At 35.6% G+C, this 27,880-nt stretch overlaps 1 protein-coding gene across 18 annotated transcripts in view; it reads right to left on the reverse strand.

Annotated features, from left to right (window-relative positions):
- LOC101114861 (platelet glycoprotein 4-like) overlaps positions 1 to 27,880 on the reverse strand; it is a 61,074-nt gene that overhangs the window by 17,284 nt on the left and 15,910 nt on the right. For 7 of the 18 annotated variants that reach the window (XM_060414607.1, XM_060414605.1, XM_060414604.1 and 4 more), the window contains exons 3-7: positions 15,108 to 15,173; positions 14,469 to 14,606; positions 7,349 to 7,509; positions 4,241 to 4,388; positions 3,635 to 3,814 (exon numbers count right to left, since the gene is read on the reverse strand). In XM_060414607.1, coding sequence (XP_060270590.1) covers positions 3,635 to 3,814; positions 4,241 to 4,388; positions 7,349 to 7,509; positions 14,469 to 14,606; positions 15,108 to 15,173 — 693 coding nt within the window. Of the gene's footprint in view, positions 1 to 3,634; positions 3,815 to 4,240; positions 4,389 to 7,348; positions 7,510 to 14,468; positions 14,627 to 15,107; positions 15,174 to 20,486; positions 20,584 to 20,639; positions 20,789 to 20,881; positions 23,960 to 27,880 lie in introns of those variants that run through there. The other 11 variants (XM_060414609.1, XM_042248480.2, XM_042248485.2 and 8 more) reach the window with 10 other exon arrangements.

Here is a 27,880-nt window from a genome sequence, read left to right on the forward strand (position 1 = left end):
AGCCTTTATTGTGTGGATCACAATAAACTGTGGAAAATTCTGAGAGTGATGGGAATACCAGATCACCTGACCTGCCTCTTGAGAAACCTGTATGCAGGTCAGGAAGCAAGTTAAAACTGGACATGGAACAACAGATTGGTTCCAAATAGAAAAAGGAGTACGTCAAGGCTGCATATTGTCACCCTGCTTATTTAACTTATATGCAGAGTACATCATGAGAAACGCTGGGCTGAAAGAAGCACAAGCTGGAGTCAAGATTGCCTGGAGAAACATAAATAACCTCAGATATGCAGATGACACCACCCTTATGGCAGAAAGTGAAGAGGAACTAAAAGCCTCTTGATGAAAGTGAAAGGAGAGTGACAAAGTTGGCTTAAAGCTCAACATTCAGAAAATGAAGATCATGGCATCTGGTCCCATCACTTCATGGGAAATAGATGGAGAAACAGTGGAAATAGTGTCAGACTTTATTTTTGGGGGCTCCAAAAGTCACTGCAGATGGTGACTGCAGCCATGAAATCGAAAGACGCTTACTCCTTGGAAGGAAAGTTATGACCAACCGAGATAGCATATTCAAGAGCAGAGACATTACTTTGCCAACAAAGGTCCGTCTAGTCAAGGCTATGGTTTTTCCAGTGGTCATGTGTGGATGTGAGAGTTGGACTGTGAAGAAAGCTGAGTGTTGAAGAATTGATGCTTTTGAACTGTGGTGTTGGAGAAGACTCTTGAGAGTCCCCTGGACTGAAAAGAGAGGTCCATTCTAAAGATCAGTCCTTGGGTGTTCTTTGGAAGGACTGATGCTAAAGCTGAAACTCCAGTACTTTGGCCACCTCATGTGAAGAGTTGACTCATGGAAAAGACTCTGATGCTGGGAAGGATTGAGGGCAGAAGGAGATGGTGACGACAGAGAATGAGATGGCTGGATGGCATCACCCACTCGATGGACATGAGTTTGAGTGAACTCCAGGAGTTGGTGATGGACAGGGAGGCCTGGCGTGCTGTGATTCATGGGGTCACAAAGAGTCGGACACGACTGAGCAACTGAACTGAAAGATTAGATGGTCTTCCCAGGTGGCACTAGTGGTAAAGAACCTGCCTGCCAATGCACGAGATGTAATGAGAGGTGGGTTTGATCCCTGGGCATGAGATGTAATGAGAGGTGGGTTTGACCCCTGGGTCAGGAAGATCCCCTGGCGAAGGGCATGGCAACCCACTCCAGTATTCTTGTCTGGAGAATCCCATGGACAGAGGAGCCTGGTGGGCTACAGTCCATGGGGTCACAAAGTCAAACATGACAGAAGTGACTTAGCACGCATGCAAGCACACAAAGATAAAATCGTTGTTGTTTAGTCACCCAATTGTGTCCAACCCTTTGTGACCCCATGGACTGCAGCACGCCAGGCCTCCTTATCCCTCACTCATCTCCCAAAGTTTGCCCAAGTTCATCCATTGCATTGGTGATGCCATCCAACCATCTCATCCTCTGATGCCCTCTTCTCCTTCTTCCTTCAACTGTTCCCAGCATCAGGGACTTTTCCAATGAGTTAGCTGTTTGCATCAGATGACCAAAATATTGGAATTTCAGCTTCAGCATCCATCCTTCCAAAGAGTATTCAGGGTTGATTTCCCTTAAGATTGGTTGGTTTGATCTCTTTGCTGTTCAAAGGACTTTCAGGAGTCTTCTCTAGCACCACAGTTCAAAGGCATCAATTCTTTGGCATTCTGCCGCCTTTACAATCCAGCTCTCACAACTGTACATGACTACTGGGAATATTATAGCCTTGACTATACAGACCTTTGTCAGCAGAGTAGTGTCTCTGCTTTTCAACACACTGTCTATGTTTGTCATAGCATTCCTGCCAAGAAGCAATCACCTCTGATTTCATGGCTGCAGTCACTGTCTGCATTGATTTCAGAGTCCAAGAAAAGGAAATCTGTCACTACTTCCACTTTTCCCCCTTCTATTGCCATGGAGGAATGGAGCTGGATGTCATGATCTTAGTTTTTTTTTAAATATTTAGTTAAGCCGACTCTTTCAACCCTCATCAAAAGGGTCTTAGTTCCTCTTCACTTTCTGCCATTTAGAGTGGTATCTTCCACATATCTGAGGTTGTTGATGTTTCTCCCTCCTATCTCGATTCCAGCTTGTGGAATCCAGCCTGGGATTTCTTATGATGTATTCAGTAAATAGGTTAAACAAACAGGGTAACAGCAGACAGCCCCATTATACTCCTTTTTCAATCTTAAACCAATCAGTTGTTTTATACAGGGATCTGACTTGCTTCTTGACCCCCATCCAGGTTTCTCAGGACAGGTAAGATATTGTGATCCACACAGTCAAAGGCTATAGCACAGTCAGTGAAGCAGAAGAAGATGTTTTTCTGGAATTCCCTAGCTTTCTCTAGGTTCCAGTGAGTGTTGGCAATTTGATCTCTGGTTCCCTTCTTTTTCTAAACCTAGCTTGGACATCTGGAAGTTCTTGGTTCACATAATTCTGAAGCCTAGCATGAAAGATTTTAAGCATGACCTTACTAGCATGGGAGATGAGTGCAATAGTCTGATAGTTAGCACATTCTTCAGTTAGCTCCTTCTTGGGAATTGGGATGAGGATTGACCTTTTCCAACACTTTGGCCACTGCGAGGCCTTCCAGATTTGCTGACATATTAAATGCAACATCTTGATGGCACCATCCTTTAGGGTTTTGAATAGTTCTGCTGACATCCATCACATCCACTAGCTTTATTAACAGCAGTGCTTCCTAAGGCCCTCTTGACTTAAAGATTGGATACACAGGATTAAAAATAGGATTAGCCAAGGAAAAAATTAAAAGTCTTTGAGTTAAATACTAGTAACTGAATTTATTATCTCTTAATGCTTTCTTAATTGATATATAACCTTGCATTTCTAAAAACTGTAGTAAAATAGCAATGATGAACTGGAGACTGTAACTATTTTGTATAGTGACAAGCGTCATCATAGTAAAAATTTCAATTCAGTAGTCAGATTAGCCTATTTATAACTCAAAACATTAAGGAACAACTAAGTTCATCACCAAATTCACATTTTTTCTTAATTTCCATACTGTCATTTCATCACTTTAGTAGATTACTAATCAGCTATTAATAATTCTATGAAAATATGACATTGCTGATATGTCAGGCTCATTGTGCTCAATTTTGGCTAAGTTTTAAATATTCATTTAAACAAATTTGTAAGACATCTAGAGGAGGAAGAATGACATGATGAATATATTCAACAGAAATAAATTAAAATGTGGCATTACCCTTGATTTTTTAAGATGGGAAGTCAAAGCTGAAAGATTGCTCAAAGCCTTAGCAGCTTGCAATCTAATTTTAGACAGCTGTATATTTATCGGAGTAGAAACTTGATTAGATGTGGGTTTCTTAATTTTAAATTTAATTGTGAAAAATTAATTTGTTTCATGCAGATAAGTTAATTTTCCCAACTAGGAAAGCTAAATCCATGTGAATAGAGATTTAAAAAACTTACAGTTATGTATTCCCAGATCATAAATAGGGTTAACATACTAAATGATAAAATTATGAATTGCCAATGCCATTATATTTATATAGTTAGAGTCTAGCAGTATTGATGTTCATATTTGTTACTCACAGGATAAAACACACCAACTGTGGTAGGAATAGAGTATGGAACCAAACTCAAGAATGGATCCTTATAGCCCCACAATAGTTCCTTTAGAGTTCTCTTTTGAAACATAAAAGAGTTTGAGTTTTTGATAAGTACATTGAGTATTATCTGAACAAATGTGCTTGGATAGAGATGGGGTATAGCCTGTAAAAAAAAAAAAAAAAGCACAGTGTAAGACACCAGTTGCAGTATTGATTTTTTACAAGAAATGGATAAATAGTACATCTAAGTTTAATAAAACTTTTAATTGTATCTCTAAAATTACTGCCAAATCTTTGCAAGATTAAAAGTGTAATGTTTCTTCTATTACATTTCTGTCTTGGCATGAGCCACAGGAAGAAGACTTTCAGTTAAATCCTACTTTTTTAAATGATACACTTTAAATGGTTCTCTCAATTTAGTTGATTATTCTATGATCTTGTCATATTTCCAGATGATTATAATTCAAAATGTCATAAAAATACATTTTCATCAAAATTACAAATGATATCTGATGATAGTTCTAATCATGAAATTAATTACAGAGGATTCTAAAGCATTACACAATCAATAATATTGTTGTCTACTCACTGCTACAGCCAGGTTGAGAACAGTGAATGTGTCATTCTCTGTTCCAACTGATAGCGAGGGTTCAAAAATGGCACCTTTGGGTCGTAGGAAAGAAACTGTGTGGGTCTTAGAGTCTTGGGTTATAATATCCTTGGCTAGATAACGGACTCTGAAAAACAGAAGTAAAAAGAAAATTCAGAAAAATCATTGTCACAAATGCCATTCATTCATGCAGTAAATAAATTTTTTGAGTACGTAGATGGTCAGAAATTAGGCTAAACAAGTAAGTTAAAAAGATATATATGCCAGATGCTGAGTCTTGCAAATTAGAGAAGGCCGGGGAGAGGTGTCTTAGTTGTGCACAGCAGGGAAGAAAGAATGTGTGTTATTATAGGAGTTTACATAGACTCTGTGGGAAAACACAGAATAGGTACAGACCCAGGCTAGGCATGATTACGGTGGGGATAATGGACAGGATGCAATTCCACATAAGTAGACTGAGGGACAAATAGAAGTGTAGTTAAGCAAAATAGTGTTGAAAATAGCATGTATAAGATGTAAGGACATGGTGTAATTTTGCATATGCAGATGTTTCAATATATTTGGTTTACAGAGTCAGAGTAAGGAGAGTGGTGGAAATAAGATTACTAAAGTAAACAAGACCTGAAACATAAAAGGTTGTACCCCATACTCAGATGTTTAGTTTTTTATCCTGAGGTCAGGAGGAGACAGTAGAGAAGTTGAAGGAAGGGACAGTAAGAGCACGTTTCCTTATTAGATCATCTGTTCATAGTGAACAGACTTTCCTGCACCGACTTTTTCATAATTTCCAGCATTTTAATGAAAACTAAAGGTATCTAATGAAATATAATTTCCACTTTACAGGTCAATTTCCCTCCATCCCTTCCTCATATATTGTATATTTATTAGTTCTGAGCTCCTGGCTCTAACATCTCTAGGCAAAGTACCAACCACTTTTTTAGGAATGTGGTGAAGGGTTGTTATTATGGAAACAAAATCTTTTGCAATTAACAAAATATTTACTGAGATGAAATAAAGTATACATTGCACTGTCCTATATTTGACTGTCTATTATTTGAGGTTAAAATAGGTATCTATTATTATCTAAGATAAAGACTGAAACAGAATCATGGGACTGAAATGTTTAAAATATAACAAATAAAAAAATCACACATTTCAATCAGGTATAATAAAAATGTAAAATTCATGTAAGGTAGGTATTACGAGTGTTTTTTATCCCCAACCACAGTGCCTGGTACTTGGTAAGTTTTCAACAAAAACTTTTTGAACAAATAATTAATGTTTTACATTATCTCAAAAAAGAACTCAGAAAAGATAGAAATACATTTTACTGTTAATATAATTTCTTCAAGGTTTTATCATTTACTTTTCTCTGAGTCCTGTAAACATGCAAATAATATAAAAATCTGAAACAGCATCCAGGACAATCTATTATCAGTCAATTACTGTTTTCTTTCTCTTAGATAGTTGTATTTTAAATGTAGATTATCTATTATTAACACTTAAAATTAAAGTGCTCTGATTTTCAGGAATATTTATGTGTTATAATAATTGAGATGATAGTAAAACAACTGTGACCAAATTCTAGTTTTACTTACTTGTACTTACAACACTGTTCCAGTATATGGCACTCACTAAGAGAAAAATCCTTTAAACTGAGGCCTGTGTTTAGAATGTACTTTTAGAAAGAGAACATAACCACTCAATTTTTGGTTTAAAAATTAGAATACAGGGAATTCCCTGAAAGTCCTTTGGTTAGCACTTAGCAATTCTACTTCAGGGGAGCACAGGTTTGATCCCTAGTCAGTAAACTGAAATCCTAATCCTTGCTAAGTTTAGTCTCTTTTCTTACTTTCATAGTTAGAAAAGTCAAAGTCTTGTAATTTAGATAGAAGAAAAGGTACACAAAAATCTTAGTTACCAGTTCCTAGGTCTGTGTGAACATGGTAAATCATTTCACAGCTCCTGGAATGAGTTTTTTAAATTTATAGGATGAAACTTTCTGGCAAATTATTTCCCATTAGTGCTGATACCTAAGATTCTTTTCAAAAGTGTGTTAAACTGTTAAGGCATGGAAAATAAAGGTACAGCTTATTCAGTCTCAGTAATGTACAAAATGAAACTACTAACTGAATAAAAGTACCCTTAAGACCTGGAAAATAGTTTAAATAGAAATCCTTTGCAAGTATTGTAGTTATGTAAAATCAGTTTAATGCTGTGATTCTCAAATTTGAGTATGTATTGAAATCCCCAGAATATTTGTCAAACTCATTACTAGGCTCATAAGTATATCTGATACATTTGGTCTAAGGTGCGGCCTGAGATATTGCATTTCTACCTAATTCCCAGGTGATGTTGATGTTGCTGGTCCAGAAACCACAGTTTGAGAACCACTCATAGAACCTACATTTTAAGTTTCAGGATTTTAAAATACTCTGGTTTTTAAATTTTTGATAGATTTAAAAAATTTAGCTTGCATATGTTAGAGCTGTTTTTAAAATTTTCTGTTTTACTTTATTTTTTAATATTTATTTTATATAGTCTAATTGATTAACAGTGTGGTGCTAGTTTCAGTTTTACAGCCGTGATTCAGTTACATATGTACAGACACACACACACACATATATATATAATATATACACTTCTATACGTATCTATTCTTTTTTCAAATCCCTTCCCCATGTAGGTTATTACATAATATTGAGCTGAGTTACCTGTGCTATATGGTAGGTCCTTGTTTGTTATCTATTTTAAATACAGCAGTGTGGATAGGTTGGGAGTTTGGAATTGACCTGCAGACGCTGCTAGAGTTGAGAACAAATGCCACAAGGGTAAAACACTGGTAACTTCTTAAATATAGAGCAGTTAATTGATGCTGGTAAATTCATAATAAAATCTGTGTTTCTTTTACTCATTAAATCCTTAGATTAGGGTTTTATTAATATATAGGCAGAAACAAATATTTCAGTGTATGTTAATGGCAAGAAAGTAATAAATACATTTTAATACAGTGACATTTGTCAAGTGGAAGCTTTTTCAGAAATACCTGTCTTCAAGGAAAGAGTGCCATGTATTTTGGGGACTCACCTGTACGTGTAAGGACCTCTTTGCTTAACTTTAATTTTGCTGCTATTAACTGCCACTTCCTCTGGATTCTGCACATCAAATATCCAAAATTGTCTGTAAACATTAGCACCTGCTTTAACCCAATTTTTAAAAGCAGTTGTACCTTCTTCAAGGACAGATTCCTGTGAAAAAGAAAACAAGTTTGGGTTACTTCTTTGTAGTCAATAAGGGCACTTGTGGGAGCTGCAAACCTTTATTAGTCAATGAAAGGACTAAGCTCAAGTACTTGCATGTGAGAACTTCTACAACCTGCCACATGAAACACAAGTGTTTTCAACACATGATGGGTAGCAGTCTCTTCTGGTCGATCTTTTACAAAGAGAATCAGTGTGTAATATTGTACACATGTCTGCTGATTGTAAGGCCAACCACTGGCGAGGTTTAGAGTGATCTTATTTCAATACTGCAATAGTTTGTAACAATTTATTAAGCAAATTTTATTAAACCTATCCAAAAAGTTCTTACCAGGTTGAACATTAACTTTTCTACCCTCAGCAAGTTGAACTGAGGAGGAAAAACAGAAATGAGAAAAATCTAGTGATAACTGGAAGTATTTTCATTTTTCATGCTGTCACAATCATTTTACATGGTGTACATTGGAGCTGCTGCAGCGAGTGAGACCCTCTTATGTTTTACAACCAATTTTCCTTTAAAAATGGTCAATCATATCTTGACATCTTATTTCTATAGTAAGCCCAAAATAAAGACAAAATTATGTATGGAAAAAAGTATTATGGCTTGTTTAAATGTAAAGATGTTGTGAGGATGTTGAAGCTGAAATCAGTCCTAAAGAAGAATTAGATGTTACTTCCCATTTCAAGGAAGCACATGGACATATACGTTATTATTTTTACACTGTAAGAATCTTAAAGACTAATAACAATTGTTTATCATGACTCCAAGGCACATATCTTATTAAATGTTCTTAATTAAAGGAACTTCTAAGTATTTACAGAATTGAAAAGGAATTGTGGTAGAATATACCCGGAAGGACAGAAAATTTATTCATTCTAATACTTATACATTGAATATCAAAACACAGTATAAGCATATCATGTTTTTTTTCTCCTGAAGGCTATGAATCATTTTTCCTTAATAGTTCATTTGTAGATTTTTTTTCAACTGGGAAAGTGGAAATACAAAACTGAAATGTATGCATTGAATTATCAGGTGTTAGAGTTAGGGTCACCTAATCCCATCCATTTTTTAGGGGTCTATAGAAAGCAGATGTCTGATTCAATCCTGTATGACAACTTAATAGTAGATAATGGAGAATGCAAAGATTGGAGGAAAACAATAGATTGTAAAAGGCTAGAGATCTCTTCAAGAAAATGAGAGATACCAAGGGAACATTTCATGCAATGATGGGCACAATAAAGGACAGAAATGGTATGGATCTAACAGAAGATATTAATAAGAAGTGGCAAGAATACACAGAAAAACTATACAATAAAGATCTTAATGACCTAGATAACCACGATGGTTATCTAGAGCCAGACATCCTGGAGTGCTAAGTCAAGTGGGCCTTAGGAAGCATCACTATGAAAGAAGCTAGTGGAGGTGATGCAATTTCAGTTGAGCTATTTCAAATCCTAAAAGATGCTGCTGCTAAAGTGCTGCACTCAATATGCCAGCAAATTTGGAAAGCTCAGCGGTGGTCACAGAACAGAAAAAGGTACATTTTCATTCCAATCCCAAAGAAAGGATATGCCAAAAAATGTTCAAACTACTGCACAGCTGTACTCATCTCATATGCTAGCAAAATAATTCTCTAATTTCTCCAAGCTAGGCTTCAGCAGTACATGAACCGAGAATATCCAGATGTTCAAGCTGGTTTTAGAAAAGGCAGAGGAACCAGAGATCAAATTGCCAATATCCATTGAATCATAGTAAAAGCAAAGTTCCAGAAAAACATGTGCTTTATTGACTATGCCAAAGCCTTTGAGTGTGTGGATCACAACTAACTGGAAAATCCTTAAAGAGATGAGAATACCAGGCTACCTTCTGTGCCTCCTGAGAAATCTGTGTGCATGTCAAGAAGCAACGGTTAGAACTGGACATGGAACAACAGAATGGTTCCAAATTGAGAAAGGGAAGGAGTATGTCAAGACTGTATATTGTCACCCTGCTTATATAACTTCTATGCAGAGTACATCATGTGAAGTGCCAGGCTGGATGAAGTGCAAGCTGGAATTAAGATTGCTAGGAGAAATATCAATAATCTCAAATACACAGAAGACATTGACCCTTATCACAGAAAGTAAAGAGGAATTAAAGAGCTTCTTGATGAAAGTGAAAGGAGAGTGAAAAAGCTGGCTTTAAACTCAACATTCGAGAAACTAAGATCAGGGCATCTGGTCCAATCACTTCATGGCAAATAGATGGGGAAACAGTGAGAGACTTTATTTTCTTGGGCTCCAAAATCACTTCAAATGTTGACTGCAGCCATGAAATTAAACAATGTTTTCTCCTTGGAAGAAAAGCTATGACAAAATAGATAGCATATTAAGAAGCAGAGACACTACTTTGGCAACAAAAGTCTGTCTAGTCAAAACTATGGTTTTTCCAATAGTCGTGTATGGATGTGAGAGTTGGACCATAAAGAAGGTTGAATGCCAAAGAACTGATGCTTTTGAACTGTGGTGTTAGAGAAGATTCTTAAGAGTCCCTTGGACCTCAAGGACATCAAATCAGTCCATCCTAAAGGAAATCAATCCTGAATATTCATTCGAATAACTGATGCTGAAGCTCCAATACTTTGGCCATTGTTACGAAGATCTGACTCCTTGGAAAAGACCCTGATGCTGGGAATGATTGAAGGCATGAGGAGAAGGGGACAACAGAGGACGAGATGGTTGGAGGGCATCACTGCCTCAATGGACGTGAGTCTGAGCAAGCTCCGGGAGTTGGTGATGGACAGGGAAGCCTGGAGTGCTGTGGTCAATGAGGTCCCAAAGAGTAAGGCACAAATGAGCGACTGAACTGAATGGAGAATCAGGTCTTTCACTCCAGTGTCATGCTGTTCCCACCAGTAAACCTTGACTACTGTTATTATACAAATTCTATCCACCCATTAGAGGGGAGACTTCTGGTCTTATTTACTTTCTTAGATTGCTTTAACTACTTTGTTCTTCATATTACTGTATAAACCACTTATGTGGCAATAACTCATGTAAAATTATAAGTTCTTTTCTTGCTGTTTTATCATTTTTATGTTTATTCTCCATCCAGGGAAATTAAAGCTTCTTAAAAAGCAGAAATATAGTGAAAATACTTTTCCTCTCCTCTCCTGAGTACCAAAATATTCTGTTTGCAATCAGTTGCAAGCAGTTTCTGTGTTCAGAAAAGTTTCTTATATGTGTATGCGTAATGAACATGTATGTGTGTGCATGCTGAGAGGAAGAAATTAATTCATTTCCTTGTGTTCTGTAGCGAATATCATAGGGAAATTTTAAAAATTATGTAAAATTACTTTTGTTATACAATAATCTCTAAACATTTATCAAATGATATGAACAATGTCAAGGTCATGAATTATCCTTCATAAAAACTGGCAAAACTTTGTCCTTTTTCTAAAGCCCTTTGGCAGTTTCTACTTTCCACATTCATGGCAACTCATACCATTGACTTTTAGTTTATCTAGCAAGATTGTATAAGGCTGCCGTCTCCACATAAATTTGCTAGGAATCGTAGTCTAAAATATTGTTAGGAAAAAGTTTCTACCATGCAGTCCTTAAAAAGCTGCTTAGAAATAAAGTAAATATATATATATATGTATATATAAATTAATCAATTGTTTTAGGCCATTTCAAATGCTAGAGTTAGGGTATCATCTTTCAGAATTGAAAGGAATCATAGAGTCCCAGATCTATACTTTAAAAGTTAGGTAACATCATGAGATGATATTCTGATCTGTTAAAATTAGGTACTTTAATTCTACTTCCTTTTTTTTTTTAATGGTGTTTGTATGCAGATAATAACTTTCCCAATTTCGTATTAGTCCATTTAATGAAGCTAGTAATGGTAATGATTTCAATGGTAAACAAAAACTGACCAGTACTAAAACTTGTATATATTTGTAAAATAAATAGCATAAACTAAGTGCTCTTGAGGTAGAGGTAAGGCACTTGGCTCACTGTGGTGGTGATGGTTTAGTTGCTAAGTCATGTCCAACTCTTGTGATCCCATGGGCTCTGGTCTGCCAGACTCCTCTGTCCATGGGATTTCCCAGACAAGCATACTGAAGAAAGTAGCCATTTCCTTCTTTAGGGATCTTCCTGACCCAGGGATCAAACCCGTGTCTCCAGAATTACAGGCGGATTCTTTACTGCTGGGTTTACATATAATTCAGAAATGCTGCTCCTACTGTTGGCCAGTTTCTCTGACCTTTTGTTTCTACATTCAGACTCTCCAGAAAGCAAACCTGCTGTCCAGTTTTATATGTAATCTCTACAGTAATGATAAAATCTGTCTGAGCACCAACCTTTGAAATACATACTGATGTTCATATCAAATTACTTGTAAAACCTCTCTTTTATTCTTCCAGGGAATACATTTCCTTCAGTAACTCGGTTGGATATCTTACTGTTTGCAATTTTTACTCCTCCCTCTCCCTATTTAATCCTTTTATCCCAGTGCATCCCATCACCCATCAGTTCTGTGTATTCTACCACACTAGACCATAGTGCCTTTTGTTAGTGCAGACTGACAGTAATTACTGCAGAATGAGCAATAATCTTTCTAAAAGGGAGTCTTAAATGGCATGAAAAAGAGCCACAAAAACAAGCCATGTAGAGGCTAAATAATATGCTTCTTAACGACTAATGGATCTCTGAGGAAATATAAAGTCACCTGAAAACAAATGAAAATGAAAGCATGACAATTCAAAACTTAAGGGATGCAGCAAAGCAGTTCTAACAAATTTTATAGCTATACAGGTTTACATCAGGAAACAAACAAACAAACAAACAAATCTCAGTTAAGCAACCTAGCCAGACACCTAAAGGAGTTAGAAAGAGAGGAATAAACGTTTACCCAACGATAGTAGAAGGAAAGAAATCATAAAGATAAGAGCAGAAATAAATGAAATAGATACTAAAAAAAAACCAGTGAAACTAAAAACTAGCTCTTGAAAACAATAATTAAAAATGATAAGCCTTTAGCTAGACTCATCAGAAAAAAAGAGAAATGGCCCAAATTAGTAAAATCAGAAATGAAAAAGAAGTTACAACCAACACCACAGAAATACCCAAAATCATAGGAGACTACTATGAACAACTATATACCAATAAAATGAATAATCTAGACTAAAAAATGGAAAAATTCTTAGAAAGATACATACTCCCAAGACTGAGCCAGGAAGAAATAGGAAATATGAACAGACCAATTACCAAAAATGTAATTAAATTAGTAATTTAAAAACTTGCAACAAAATTTGAGGATCAGATGGCTTTACAGGTGAACTCTACTAAACATTTACAAAATAATTGAAACCTATCCTTCTCATACTATTCCACAAAATTGCAGAGGAAGGAGTACTTCCAAACTCATTCTATGAGGCCAGCATCACCCTGATACCAGAACCAGACAAATATATTACAAAAAAAGAAAATTGAAGGCCAGTATCTCTGATGAACACAAATAATAAATGTTGGTGAGGATGTAGAAAAAAGGGAACCCTCATACATTGTTGGTGACAATGTAAGTTGATTCAGCAAGGGTGGAGGTGTCCACAAAATCTAAATAAAGAACTCTATATGACCCAGCATTTCCATCCCTGGATATGTATTCAACAAAAACACTAATTTGAAAAGATGCATGCTCCCCAATGGTCATAGTTGCCAAAGTATGAAAGCAACCTACACGTCCGCCAGGAGATGAATGGATAAAGAAGAATTGGTATCTATACGCAGTGGAATATTACTCAGACATAGAAAAGGAATGAAATTTTGCCAATTGAAGCAACATGGATGAATGTGGATGCCATTATGCTAAGTGAAATTAATCAGACAGAGAAAAACAAATACTATATGATATTAGGAAAAGTAAAAGCGTTAGTCACGAGTCACGTCTGACTCTTTGCAACTCCATGGACCGTCACCCCCAAGGCTCCTCTATCCATAGAATTCTCCAGGCAAGAATACTGGAGTGGGTCGCCATTCCCGTCTCCAGGGTGTCTTCCCAACCCAGGGATCAAACCCTGGTCTCCTGCATTGCAGGCAAATTCTTTACCATCTGAGCCACCAGGGAAGCTCGTGATATTACTTATTGTGGAATCTAAAAAAAATACAGCAAACTAGTGAGTAAAAAAAGAAACAGATTCGTGGACATAGAGAACAAAGTGGTTACCAGTGAGGAGAGAAGTTGGGGCAACATAAAAATAGGAGAAAATATTTATTATGGAATTACATAAAATCATGGGTGTTCTTTGGAAGGACTGATGCTAAAGCTGAAACTCCAATACTTTGGCCACCTTATGCGAAGAGCTGACTCTTTGGAAAAGACTGATGCTGGGAGGAATTGGGGGCAGGAGGAGAAGGGGACGACAGAGGATGAGATGGCTGGATGGCATCACTGACTCTATGGACATGAGTTTGAGTGAACTCTGGGAGTTGGTGATAGACAGGGAGGCCTGGCGTGCTGCAGTCCATGAGGTCGCAAAGAGTCGAACACAACTGAGCGACTGAACTGAACTGATGAAATCATGTATGTGAAACTTTGGAAAATTTTGAAGTACTGAAGAATTTAAAGAATCTTTCTTTCAATAAAAATGGTATATATGTGTACAAAAAAGCATATCAACACAATCTTTGAACATAATTAAAAGCCACTACTTCTACTTACCTGCATATCTATAATAGTTTTTTAATCAAAAATTGGATATTTAGATTTAAGATGACAGTGCATTAGTATAGAATACGAATCATCCTATGACCATTTCTGTATGTGTTTCAGTGGTTTATTATGTTGGAGACCAAAAATTGCCAGTTAAAGTGAAATACAAAAGAGGCACCCTAAGCAAAATGGGGATAAAAATGGAATGAATCAAAATGACAAGAAATATTCTTGATAGTACTTGTACCTTTTTAACTGTCTTCTCAATAAGCATGTCTCCAACTGGCATTAGAATCCCTCCGAACAGAGCCACAACCGCACCAATGACAGCACCAGTGATGAGCCCGCAGTTTCGATTGCAGCCCATTCTTCTTGCAGGGAAATTCTAGGTAGAATGAGTAGATCCTATTGTAACAAAGAATATATTATTCTAATATTTGAAAACATGTTCATCTGAGATATTTTGGTTGCAACAGCATTTTTCATTATGGGATTGACCTAACATTGATAAATGGAATGTGTTTTGTAACTTACAAAATTTCCCTACTTCAAATGCCCTGACAGAGGAAAATAAAAATGCCAACAGAATGGATGCTACAGACAAAAAAGACAGAAAAACACATTTTTTTAATCTTGTGAAGATAATACAAATTATAATTTGTTATGATCTCAGGTTTTCCCTCCCCAGCTTTGTTGTGGTAGAAATACCACTATGATGATTTTATGACTATTTCTGTCCACTTGAAGAACCATTTAGTTTTTTTAAAGAATTAATTGCATAGATAAGGAAATAACAAAAATTAGATTTTCCCCAAAATGTAGAAAGACAGAATTATAAGCAAATTTTCATGGCAATTTATTTTTTATCCATTATGATTTCCCTCACCTGTGCCTGATGCCGAAGATTCTTCCACTGTATATTAGGATGAACAAATGGATTCACACTGAGGTCCTGATGAAATGTACATCATCATTAGTATCACATGATTTTTCCAACGTAAACAAACACCACACAAGGTGGAACAAATGATTCATTTTTCCTGTGGAATTTTATGTGTTCCTAAGCAATTAGAGTGGGGTTTTTAATTAATTTCTTGGGATGGAGGGTTACCTTTTATGGCTTTGGCCAGGGTGGTCATAATGCGATGAAACAAGTTATGTAAACCTGATGATAATGACTAGATAATTCTCAGGAAGAATCCCCTTCGCTAAGTATAATTGTCCATCCCCTTACAGTTTTCATGGAACCATAAAATTAGTCAATATTAATGTCCTTTGCGATTCTGACAGATGGAATATGAATTGTTCTAAACATTACTGAACTACTGTTTCTAAAATTGTATATATGTGAATATTTGCCTGTTTTTGGACTATATGCTGTCATAGTCGAGAATATACGAGACCTATCCCTGAATCATTTCCCTTTACTCAAGCAGCCCCGTGGACTACAGGGAAGGGTCCCAAGAACGTCCACTTTATGATCCAGGGAACAATAGGCTCTTCAGTGTCTTCCTCTCAAAATCTGAGAACTCATTATTATGACTTCCAAGGACTCTGAGCCCAGAGATATCAAGTCATGGGCCGACTGGGTACTGCCTAGGTTCTGTCTGCTTTGACCTAAAATTGTAGTGAAATAGTTCACACAGCACACTGCTAATAAGTCAATTGCAAGAAAACAGTAATTTATTCTGTTGAATTGCATGGTTAGACAGTTACTAGTCTAACACTGGTCTGGATCATATAAACAAAGAAAAGTTTCGCTGTAACATTCCTGCATACATATACTGGAAGGAAGATTGAATTTATCTACTTTTTCAAATTTTGAACTCCCTGACTCACTTTGTTATCTTGATATAACTTTACTTTTTTTTAAGAATAGACAAGATATTTCACATGAGTTTTGTCCTGCTCTATCAGCAGCTTTGCTCTCTATGGTTTCACTTACCCAAGGTCAAATAAGGTCAACTGAGTGTAACTGAAACCATAGAATAAGGGGAAGTTCTACTTATGGCTTGGTGCTATCTGTGATTTCAGCCACACGAAGGTTTTAGAAGGTATCTGCCCACACTTCTGGAAAAAAGAGGGACTGCTGTACTTGTGTTCATTTATTATGCTTCAGTATCTTGTCACCACACGTGAATGCTGCCATTCTAATCGTACTTTAACCTTATACTTCATACTACAAAATGCCAAATAGAGTTGACCCTTGAACAGCACAGAAGGGTTACAGACACGGATCCTGTACACAGTGGAAAATCCCGGTATAACAAACAGTGTAGCCCTTCTTATCTGTGGCTCTGCATCCATGCATCCAGCCAGCTACATATTGTGGATCAGGTAGTACTGTGATATTTACTGAAAAAATTCTGTGAAAAAGTACACCCACAAGTTTAAATCTCTTATGTTCAAGGGTTACCTGTAGTTTTGTTCACCTGCAGCAAAAGAGGGACAAACACATTATGCAAGACATACCCTGAGTACATAAGAGAAAAGTACAAGTTACTCAGCAAATTCTACTCAGCTGCTTTTCCACTAATTTTATATTCAAAAAGCAGTGTTGTTTGTATCCACTCTTCTCTCGAATGCAGCTATACACAGCATTAATATTTCTGCCTTACATGTTTGGTTGTCTTAATAATGTAGCTTCTTACATATTGAATTTTATTTTACTTGCTAACTTTAAATTAAGTTTTGTTCATTGTTATTTGTTTGTCATAAGAAACAGAAAGATATAGATATCTGTAGCAATTTATTGCTTGCTTAAAGTGCTTACATTTAGGAAACGAAGAATAATCACAGGTTTGAGAACGAAAACCAATTGTTTGGACTTAAGTCAGGAAGGAAATGGCAACACATGCCAGTATTCTCCCTTGGAGAATCCATGGACAATGGAGCCTGGCTGGCTACAGCCCATGGGGTCGCAAAATTTGGACACGTCTTAGCGACTAAACCAACACCACCAGGTCAAGAAGAGAAAATAAAGAGGCAAATTTGATCTATAAGGTATAACTATCTTATACCTTTCTTGAGTCTGTAGGGAGATTAGCTCTACCATTTCAGAGATTATACATTTTATTCCTTTTGTAGAATTCACGAATATATCTACATGTGAGCTATCTTTGAAAGAACTAAGAGCTTCTCTGGTTTTCCTTTTCTGTCAAATCAATGGAGTGTTTCTGGAATGAACTTACGAGCATTACGACTTTCCACTGTGTTAGAAATCTGGTGGCAGAAACTGAGACTGAGCTATAAGAAGCTTCTCCAATGAATAGGTCAGAATATTAGAGAAAGTTGCCTGAAAATCTGTAATAACTCAGATATGTGGATAGTGCTGTGTTCCCTGGGAGATGCCACCAAGGAAAAGCTTGAAGTGAGTGTTAGTCACTCAGTCATGTCCAACTCTGTGTGTGACCCCATGGTCTGTTCATGGCGTTCTCCAGGTAAAGATACTGGAAGATCCCCTTCTCCAGGGGATCTTTCCAACCCAGGGATCAAACCTGGGTCTCCTGCATTGCAGGCAGATTCTTTACCATCTGAGCTACCAGGGAAGCCCAAGGACAGTCTTGGCCAGAGGTGAAATTTCCTGGGTTGTGAACTACAATACTTTAAAACAATTTTGGGTTACAAAAGCACATACATGTGCCATCAATGAATGCCAGGACCTAGATGACCCAGTTTTAGAGTTTTGGTTATGATTACTGCAACAAGCAGGTGGAGTATGAATGATGAAAGTTCCTTTTCACACTCTTACATGGTTTCTCGGTGTGTTTACAAAGCTATGATTCCCTAGCCATGGATAAGATGTAGATTCACATCCAGCTAGTTAAATCAGTCATTTAAATCTTGTGTTTCATCATAAGGAAACATAAGGTCATTAGACTAATACTTATTTTACACACAATCCCAGTATATAAAGGTAGTTAAAAGAAAAGCTATTCTGGTCAAAGTATGGACTCTGAGTCATTCCCAAAGAACCCAAGGGCTCTGTGGAAAATGTTTAAATAATTAGGTTAGGGGATCTCCAACACCTTTTCTCGTTGAAATTACCACAAAGCTTCCAATTTACTTGTGCATTTCCATCCTATCAGAATATATGGAGCTAATATATAATAGAAAAAAATAGACATAATATACTTCACTAAATGATACCTCTCACATATTAGAACTTACAACTGTTTTGGTGACAGTCTTAAAAAATTAAGACAAATGCATTGGATTTCATGTAGTATACTAAAGATTCTTCTTATCTTTTAGATAAGATAACAATCTTATCTTTTAGAGTACTTTTGGAATACTTGATGACTGGGACTGCTATAAGCTTGAAGTGATTCCCTTAGAGTCATATTGGTTTAAATAGAACTATCTGAAGCCATTTTTGATGTATCCAAGATGGAAATACTGTTATCTTTTTTTTTCCTGCCTCAAGATTTTTTTACCTTAAGTTGTAAGATACTGTACAGTCTGCAGGAATTATACTGATTCTGGGCTTTGAAGTCAAGTAATTTAGGTCAATTCTGGGTCTTAATATTATATAGTTTCTCTGTGGCTCAATTTTCTCTAACTGGATATGATATATATCATGTAAGCTTTCAAATGTCAGTTCAGCTCAGTCGTGTCCGACTCTTTGTGACCCCAAGGACTGAAGCACGCCAGGCTTCCCTGTCTATCACCAACTCCCAGAGCTTACTCAAACTCATGTCCATTGAGTCAGTGATGCCATCCAACCATCTCATTGACTGATATCCCCTTTTCCTCCCACCTTCAATCTTTCCCAGCATCAGGGTCTTTTCAAATTTCAAATGTCAAATCAGGTTAAATGAGATAAAAATTCCTATCACACCACATTATTTTTATTTCAAATGTTATTATGACCTATTATTTTAAGCAATCATAACAGTAAAATATTATTGCATATTGACCAAGTATTATTTTTTAAAATCTAATAAACATATTTTACGCAAGTAGGAATGATTATTTGCAAAACACGTGAGACTACCATAAAATCTCATGAGATGATTTGTCCTTTATATATACAGAAACTATCATACAAATAAAATTGCAGCTTCTAGCTTAGAACAGTGCTCTTTGAAACTTTCAGGTATGACTTGGGCCAGTGAACCAAAAAAAAGAAAAAGAAAAACACCTTGTGATTAAATCAGAACATAGAGAACCAATTCTTCAGGACCAAAGACTCCATGATTCAAATATATTTGAATAAACTTTGCCAAATATTTTCATTTGCGATCCTCCCAGGCTAATCTGCTCTCTGGTGATTATATATTGGATTTATCTTTCTGGTCTTATAATGATTCTGGTAAATGAAAAAAAAATTATATATATTTTTCTTCTCAAAATCCAGTTGACCACTGGACCTTCCAGATGACAAAATTTTTGCAGTTTTTTGATCATTTTTGAACCGATATTAAAAGCAATGTTTCTTTTACTATTTTAATACCACATAGTGAAGAAAAGACTGAAAAGTACTTGCAAAATTTTTGAAAATACCTTTCAATATATAACTTGATAATTCCAGAAACTGAGATACAGAAAATTTATGCCATTACAGTTATGTATGAATTCCATTACTAATTAAATTATAACTTTACATTTCTTCAAAATGATTTATTCTTATTTAAACTTGGTATCATCACTCAGGAAAATAATGCACTGATATTTGTCATAAGCTTCCTAAATAGCTAAAATCATTCATTCTGATTTGTTTTTATTATGTTACCAAGTTTTATATAATTTATATGAAATTATTAAATTTAGAATCATTATTTGAAATTAATACAATTTACCATTCCCAGTACAATTATAATAGCGTTGTTCACTTAAAAATAACATATCCAAGAACACATTGCATTTCGCCATGTAGACAAATGTCAGATTCACCAAAAATTGGGTAATTCAGATAGAAAGTTAAACTAATAACTCTAAAATAATAAATAGTTAATAATTGCATAGAAGAAAGCATGTTGCTATAAGAGTAACAAATCATTTATAAGAAATAATTCTATATTTATTTTTATTAATGCTGATTTTCATTCATAATTTAAATGAAAAATCATGTATAAATAGCTTAAGTAGACAATGAAAGTTCTGTAGTTAATCACATTGGATAGTACATTATTTTAAATATTCACAAATATGTACAGATAAACATAAGATTTTAAACAAGCAAAATGCCATAGACTAGTGGACAAGGTCTTAATTTTTTTACAAATAAAAATTAAGAAGATTGATGTTATAAAACAATACAAACCTAATTTTTTTTAAAAGCCTGATGACCTTAAGAAAATTCCTGCTTGCTATTCTTGTTTTGTAACTTCTTAAGAGTTTTTATATAGTAGTGTCATCTCCTACAATTTGGAAGATAGAAATCTTTTATTAATAAATGAAAGAAACATTGACTCACCTTTAAAAAAGGTTATAAAGGATTTTTCAGTCAAACCTCCAACATTTGAACAGTTAATTCTTAGTAGGACCAAATGATATTCCCTAGAAAACCCTACACTGAAATCCTGATTTCAGTTTATGATTATATAAAGTTTGAAAGTTTAAATATGCTATAAGGAAAAAAAGAGAGAGATAGACAATGCCACATCTCAGTGAGTGTTTCATTGCAAGAGAAATTTAAAGAAAAAGAAAGAAACCCACATTCATCTCAGTACTGATATGGATCCTAAGAGTCTGCTTTTTGTATTCTGGTGAAGATCCATTGCCCATATCTGAGATCCTCTGCAGCTCTTTGTGTGCGTGTATCACACACCTTTTCCATCCAAGCATATCAGAGAGACAAAAGGAACTAACTTGCTGAGTGGCCTTTAATACACTTTTACTACACAATCATTATTTCAGATGATAAACTAAGACCTGGGGATGGATAGGAAGTGCAGATGAAAGAATTATCAGTCTGACTTTCCTGCATGATATAACTTGAAAAACTCATCTCATGAAGTTTAAATAAAGTACACTTTCCCATACAGCATTAATTGAAAGGGTGTTGAGGCTAATAACTGCAAAACAAAACTGGAGACTGTCAGTCGACAAGGATGACAAACAAACTTTAAAAAAGGAAATAGCCTATTGTTCTAACTGGAAGTTCTTCACTATCATTTTCTGTTAGTTTTACAAAAGTTTCATGACCACAGAAAAATTCTGTTATGCAAACTAAAAATCATTAAATTTATCTTCAATCTTTTCAGATAAAAAGACAATCATCACATAACACTTAAGTAATTCTACTATTTAGGATGAACTTTTAATGGTAAAAAAAAAAAAAAGTGTATACATAAGTTACTTTAAAATAAAGTCATTATTTTAAAATCTGACCAAATAAAAGGCCTTGCACTTTGAGAGAAAGACCCTCCCAGGTGGCGCTAGTGGTAAAGAACCTGCCTGCAAGTACAGGAAACATAGGAGATGAGGGTTCCATCCCCTGTGGGAGGAAATGGCAACCCACTCCAATAGTCTTGCCTGGAGAATCCTATGGATGTAGGAGCCTGGCAAGCTACAGTCCTTGGGGTTGCACAGAGTTTGCCCATAAACTTATATCCATATGTATATGGACTAGTGCATACAGTGAATCATAACTTCTGCTACTTGCCTCTTTTAATATCAGGTACTTGGAGATATTCTCATATTATGAGTAATGTTAACTTCTTTTTTCAATTATAGAAAAATAGTCCATAATAAAAGTGTATTGTGTTTTAAATAACCCATATCGTATCTAATGGAACTTTAAAAACAATACTAAAAATTCATACGTGTGGTTTTACTTATGTACTTGGGCCTAGTAAACAGCAAAAGTGAAATTTCTGGATCAATAATACATACTTTCTTTAGGTAGAAAGAGTATTAGCAAATTTCTTTTTATACATATACCCAGCAGTGTTTGCAAATGCCTGTCTCAATATATCACACACACTGGTTCATACTGAACTTTATTTTTTATTGGTAAATAATTTAGTGAAGTTTAACCTATTAATTATATTAGCATGTATTTTAAAGTAATTCTGCTAATCTACTTGCTCATCTTTTTTTTCCTTGGGGTTAATTTGTCCTTATTAATTAATAATGAAATAGCTACTCTTTTAACATTTGACCCTTTAAAAAAGATTTTTTTAATATTTTAAACTTTATTTTTAAGATTATTTAAATTTTAATTTTTATGAAAGTTAATAAATAAACTTTCTTTTATAAACTTTAATAAACTTTCTTCTAGCTTTTGTATGGTTTCAGAAAATCCTTTAGGACGGTATTTCTCAATCAGCTGAATCATGGACTTTATCCCTTGTGAAGTGAAAGAGGAAGAGTAAAGTACATTGTGTAATTGTAAATATTACAACATATTTAGGAAGCAGATGACAGATGCATAATAAAGAGTTCTAGATGGGGGATCACAGAGTCCAATTTCTGACCACAGCTCTATTAATAATAATAGGTTTTGTGAACTGAGCTTCATACAGTCATCATATTCCTGATTTTCTTTCTTGTTAAAGAAACTGACTATAGAGCCTACCTACAGTCTCAAGCTGAAGATTAATTCATAAGGTAGATTTAAATTTAAGATGTAAAGATGAATACAGATTTTACGTAGTAAACATAAATGTTTAAGTGATTCATTCTTTTTTTGTAGTTTAACGAGTGAAAAGAATTTTAATATGCTTTGCAATTCTAGATTGTATGGGCAGTCAAAGACCTATACATTTTAATGATGATATGGTCACAGAGTTAACATGTATTGGGAGCTTACTCTCTGTCAATTATTGAAAAAAGTGTTTCACATAAGTTATCTCATTGACCTTGTATGTTCTTTAGACAACTAGTTGAGATCACACAACTAATATATGCCAAAACAAGGATTAAAACCCCAATCATCTGACTGAAGAGCCCATATACTTTTCTAAAAGAAAAAATATATATATACACATATATAAATTAGTTCTTGGTCAATACCTAACTTTACATATTCTTTTTAAGACATTTGTACAAACTGAATAACAATTTTAAATAACCTGATGTTAGAAAGTTATATCTAAATTCAACAGACAAGAAATAAAAATGAGTATATTCTGTATGTGGCAAGTAATAAAATTATTTTGAGATTAAATAAAACAAATGTTATCCTAAAGACCTGTTAAGTACACATACACTGTAAAGTATTTCACAGTATTAGTTACCAGTATAAAACAATAAGGTAAAATTTGTGTTGTCACTTTTATCCTTGGGGTAACTAATCATGGATATTTACACACACATATTTGTGCATATGTGTGTATAGCACACATAATTATGTGTGTATGTATCTATATATACATGAACACCTATATTTTCAATCACTGCCTTGTTCATTTATAGAAGTATTAAGGCAGCAGTAGGCTCTACCTGATTCATATTGTAAGTAGTGGCTTCACATGCAGGAATAAAAATAAATATATGTGTACACAGTTTAAAAAGAGAATATTAAATACACAAAGCATATTACGTACACAATAATGCCAGTGAAAGCTTGAGATATTAAAATTGAGGTTTCTATACAACTTTTAAAAGAAAATTTCAAGGACATTGCTAAAGATAAAATGCATAATATCAACGTCACTAAAGTTTAGACTTAAGCCATATAGTCTAATGAATAAAAACACAGGATGAAAGTAAACCTACTTCATCAAAGATATAAAATAAACTTACCCATATATTTCATAGAAGCTGTGGTAGGAGCTGTGTGTAAAAGACAGATTAAAGCGAGAGAGCCTCAGTATATGTGGATAGCTCTCATGTGGGCAGAGTTAGATCAATATGTAATTTCAAAGGCTACCTAAAAATCTTGGCAGACATCATCTTTACTTGTTTGCACAGCTGACTCAACTCTCTAAGGAGAGCGAAAAAAATCATTTTTATGTTCTTATCTCTATATACATATGTATGTGCACACAGATATCCACACGTGTGCACATGTATGCATGCTTATGTGTGTGTATACCTTGTACTTCCCTTTGTCTATCTGCCTCAAAATTTTATATGTAACAGGAAATTTTTTTTTGTCTTTTAAACTTTTTATTTTGTATTTGGGTATAGACCATAAAGAAACAATGTTAATTGTTTGATAGTTTCAGGTGAACAGGGAAGGAACTCAGCCATACAGGTACATGTGTCTATTCTCCCCTAAACTCCGCTCGCATCCAGGCTGTCACAGAACATTGAGTGGAGTTTCATGTGCTTTACATTAGGTCCTTGTTGGTTATCTGTTTTAACTATAGCAGTGTGTACATGTGTACATGTCCCTCCCAAACTCCCTAACTATCCCTTCCCCCACCTTCCCCCAGTTTCTCTGTTGATCTCTTTCTGTTTTGTAAGTACATTCATTTGTATAATTTATTTTTATGTTCCACATATAAGGAATGTCATATGATATTTCTCCCTCTCTGTCTGACTTACTTCACCTATTATAACAATCTTTAGGTCCATCCATGTTGCTAAAAATGCCATTATCTCACTCTTTTTAATGGCTGAGTAGTATTCCACTGCATATATGTACCATTTCTTCTTTGTCCATTCCTCTGCTGATGGACATCTAGGTTACTTCCATGACTTGGCTATTGCAAACAGTGCTGTAATAAACATTGAGGTGCCTGTATCCTTTCAGATCATATTTTTCTCTGGATATATGCCCAGGAGTGGGATTGCAGGGTTATATGGTACATCTATTATTTTTGGTTTTTAAGGAACCTCCCTACTATTCTCTATAGTGCCTGTACCAATTTACATTCCCACCAAAGTATAGGAGGGCTCCCTTGTCTCCACATCCTCTCTGCAACAGAAAATTTGTGTCAGGACTGAAAAGTTAAGGTTCAAATGCTTTAGGCACCCACTCAAATAAATGATTCCAATTTGGAGCTTGAATGCTGCCAGCTGAAGTTGAGGGTTGTCCTTGTTTGTGTCCATCCAAGCACTTCATTAGGAGTAAAGAGGCTTCTTTTTTGACCCAACATATAACCTCTTTATCTTCCTTATATTGTGCCCATTTATCTGAAGCTCTTGAAGCATATGAAATACACATAATCCCTCTATCACTTAGCAGTCCTATTGAAAAGAAGTACTAAACTTTTCCCCATGTTAGCTTTCCAAAATTAGAATTCTGTAAGTTGCTACCTTAAATATTGAATGGAAAAATTGTGTTCCATGCTTATGTTTAGAAAACTGGATTAAAGGAATATTGGTGGAACATATGTCATGCTTATATGTTTGGTGACTCCTCAGAAGGGCTATTTAGTTTGCAATTTTTCCCAAATATTTACCCAGAGGACCAAATTTTCCCATATAGTATCTGTTATCATACCCCAGAACTAGTGTTCTAAGTTATACCATTTAGTAAATGTTACTACAGGATATTTTAGTCCTTAAATATAAGGTTCTTCAAGGTTTCCAGATTATTACACAGGTAATATATAGGCTATTGATGACTTCAAAGAGAACCCTAAAAACTTTGCTTTGGGGAAGGCTTTTTATTATTTTAAGTTTTTTTTTTTTAATGGTAATATAACTTAGCAAACTCTCCATGGCTTAACATGACAGTAATTTATTTCTTTCTCATAACGCTTGCTGCTGAGGCAGTTCTCCACACCATTACCCAGGAAGCCATGCTGATGGGAATCTCTGCATATTGTCAGGTGTAGCAGCAGGTGATAAGAACCTGAGTGCTCTGCAGTGCCTCCTAGAGAGCATTGTGTGGCACTTCCTAGGAAGCATTGCATAGAACTTCCATCCATAGACTCAGCCAGAATTTACTGCATAACTGCTCCTAATTGTAGGGGTCTGAGAGATGCAGGAGAGTGGACAAAATATTTTGGGCCACCTCTGTCTCTGCCACAGCTGACAATACTCCTTATCTCCTTTTAATGAAGAAAATTGCCATGGCATTAACAGATTGATATCTTCTGAATTTCATAATAATCTAGATATTGTACAGTGGTGAATAGAGTTTCCCACAGAATGAGGATGCATTCAGTGTAAAGGAAGATTACCATTAGTAAGATATTTCACATTTAAGGGACATTTCAGAAAGTTACAGAAGGAAATTGAAGTCATGTTTAGAATTCACTTAAATAGTAGCTATGTAGTTACAGGAAAGTGTCATGTGGTACAAAAAGTTAATAAAATAGTGCTGTTACTACTATAATCAGATGATAAAAGTTAGCATGTCAGTGCAAGCAAAGAACAGAGAAAACAACCATTTCAAATACTGAGAACATTTTGTGTGCCTTACTCGCTCTTGTGTTATTCAGCCACTCAGTCGTGTCTAACTCCTTGAAGCCCCATGGACTGCAGCACAGCAGGCTTCCCTTTCTTTAACCAACTCCTGGAGCTTGCTCAAACTCATGTCCATTAAGTCAGTGATGCCATCCAGCCATCTCATCCTCTGTCATCCCCTTCTACTCCTGCGTTCAATCTTTCACATCATCAGGGTCTTTTGTAATGAGTTGGCTCTTCTCATCAGGTGGCCAAGTATTGCAGCTTCAGCTTTAGACTGACTGGTTGGATCTCCTTGCTGTCCAAGGGACTCTCAAGAGTCCTCTCCAACACCACAGTTCAAAAGCATTAAGTCTTCAGCACCCACCCTTCTTTATGGTCCAACTCTCACATCTGTATATAATTACTGGAAAAATCATAGCTTTGACTAGATGGACCTTTGTTGGCAAAGTAATGTCCCTGCGTTTTAATGTGCTGTGTAGGTTGGTCATAGCTATTCTTCCAAGGAGCAAGTGTCTTTTAATTTCATGGCTGCAGTCACCATCTGCAGTGATTTTGGAGCCCAAGAAAATAAAGTCTGTCATGGTTTTCCATTTTTTCCCATCTCTTTGCCATGAAGTGATGGAACCAGGTACCATTATCTTCATTTTTTGAATGTTGAGTTTCAAGCCAGCTTTTTTTGCTCTCCTCTTTCATCTTCATCAAGAGCCTCTTTAGTTTCTCTTTGCTTTCTGCCATAAAGGTAGTGTCATCTGCATATCTGAGGTTATTGATATTTCTCCTGGCAATATTGATTCCAGTTTGTGATTCATCCAGCCTGTCTTCACATGATGTACCCTGCATAGAAGTTAAATAAGCAGGGTGACAGTATACAGCCTTGACTACTCCTTTCCCAATTTGGAATCAGTCGATTTTCCCATCTCTGGTTCTAACTGTTGCTTCTTGACATGCATATAGATTTCTCAGGAGGCACAGAAAGTGGTTTGCTATTTTCATTCTCTTTAAGAATTTTCCAGTATGTTGTTCAACAGCTTTAGCATAGTCAATGAAGCAGAAATAGATGTTTTTCTGGAATTGTCTTGCTTTTTCTATGATCCAACAGATGTTGTCAATTTGACTCTGGTGCCTCGGTCTTTTCTAAATCTAGCTTGAACATCTGGTAGTTCTTGGTTCATACACCACTGAAGCCTAGCTTGGAGAATTTTGAGCATTACTTTGTTAGCATGTGAAATGAGTGCAACTGCGTGTTAGATTGAACATTATTTGGCATTGCCTTTCTTTGGGATTGGAATGAAAACTGCCCTTTTCCAGTTCTGTGGCCACTGCTGAGTTTTCCACATTTGCTGGCATATTGAGTGCAGCGCTTTCATAGCATCATCTTTTAGGATTTGAAATAGTTCAAGTGGA

This window comes from Ovis aries, chromosome 4 (genome assembly GCF_016772045.2).
Source record: "Ovis aries strain OAR_USU_Benz2616 breed Rambouillet chromosome 4, ARS-UI_Ramb_v3.0, whole genome shotgun sequence".
Lineage (NCBI taxonomy): Eukaryota > Metazoa > Chordata > Mammalia > Artiodactyla > Bovidae > Ovis > Ovis aries.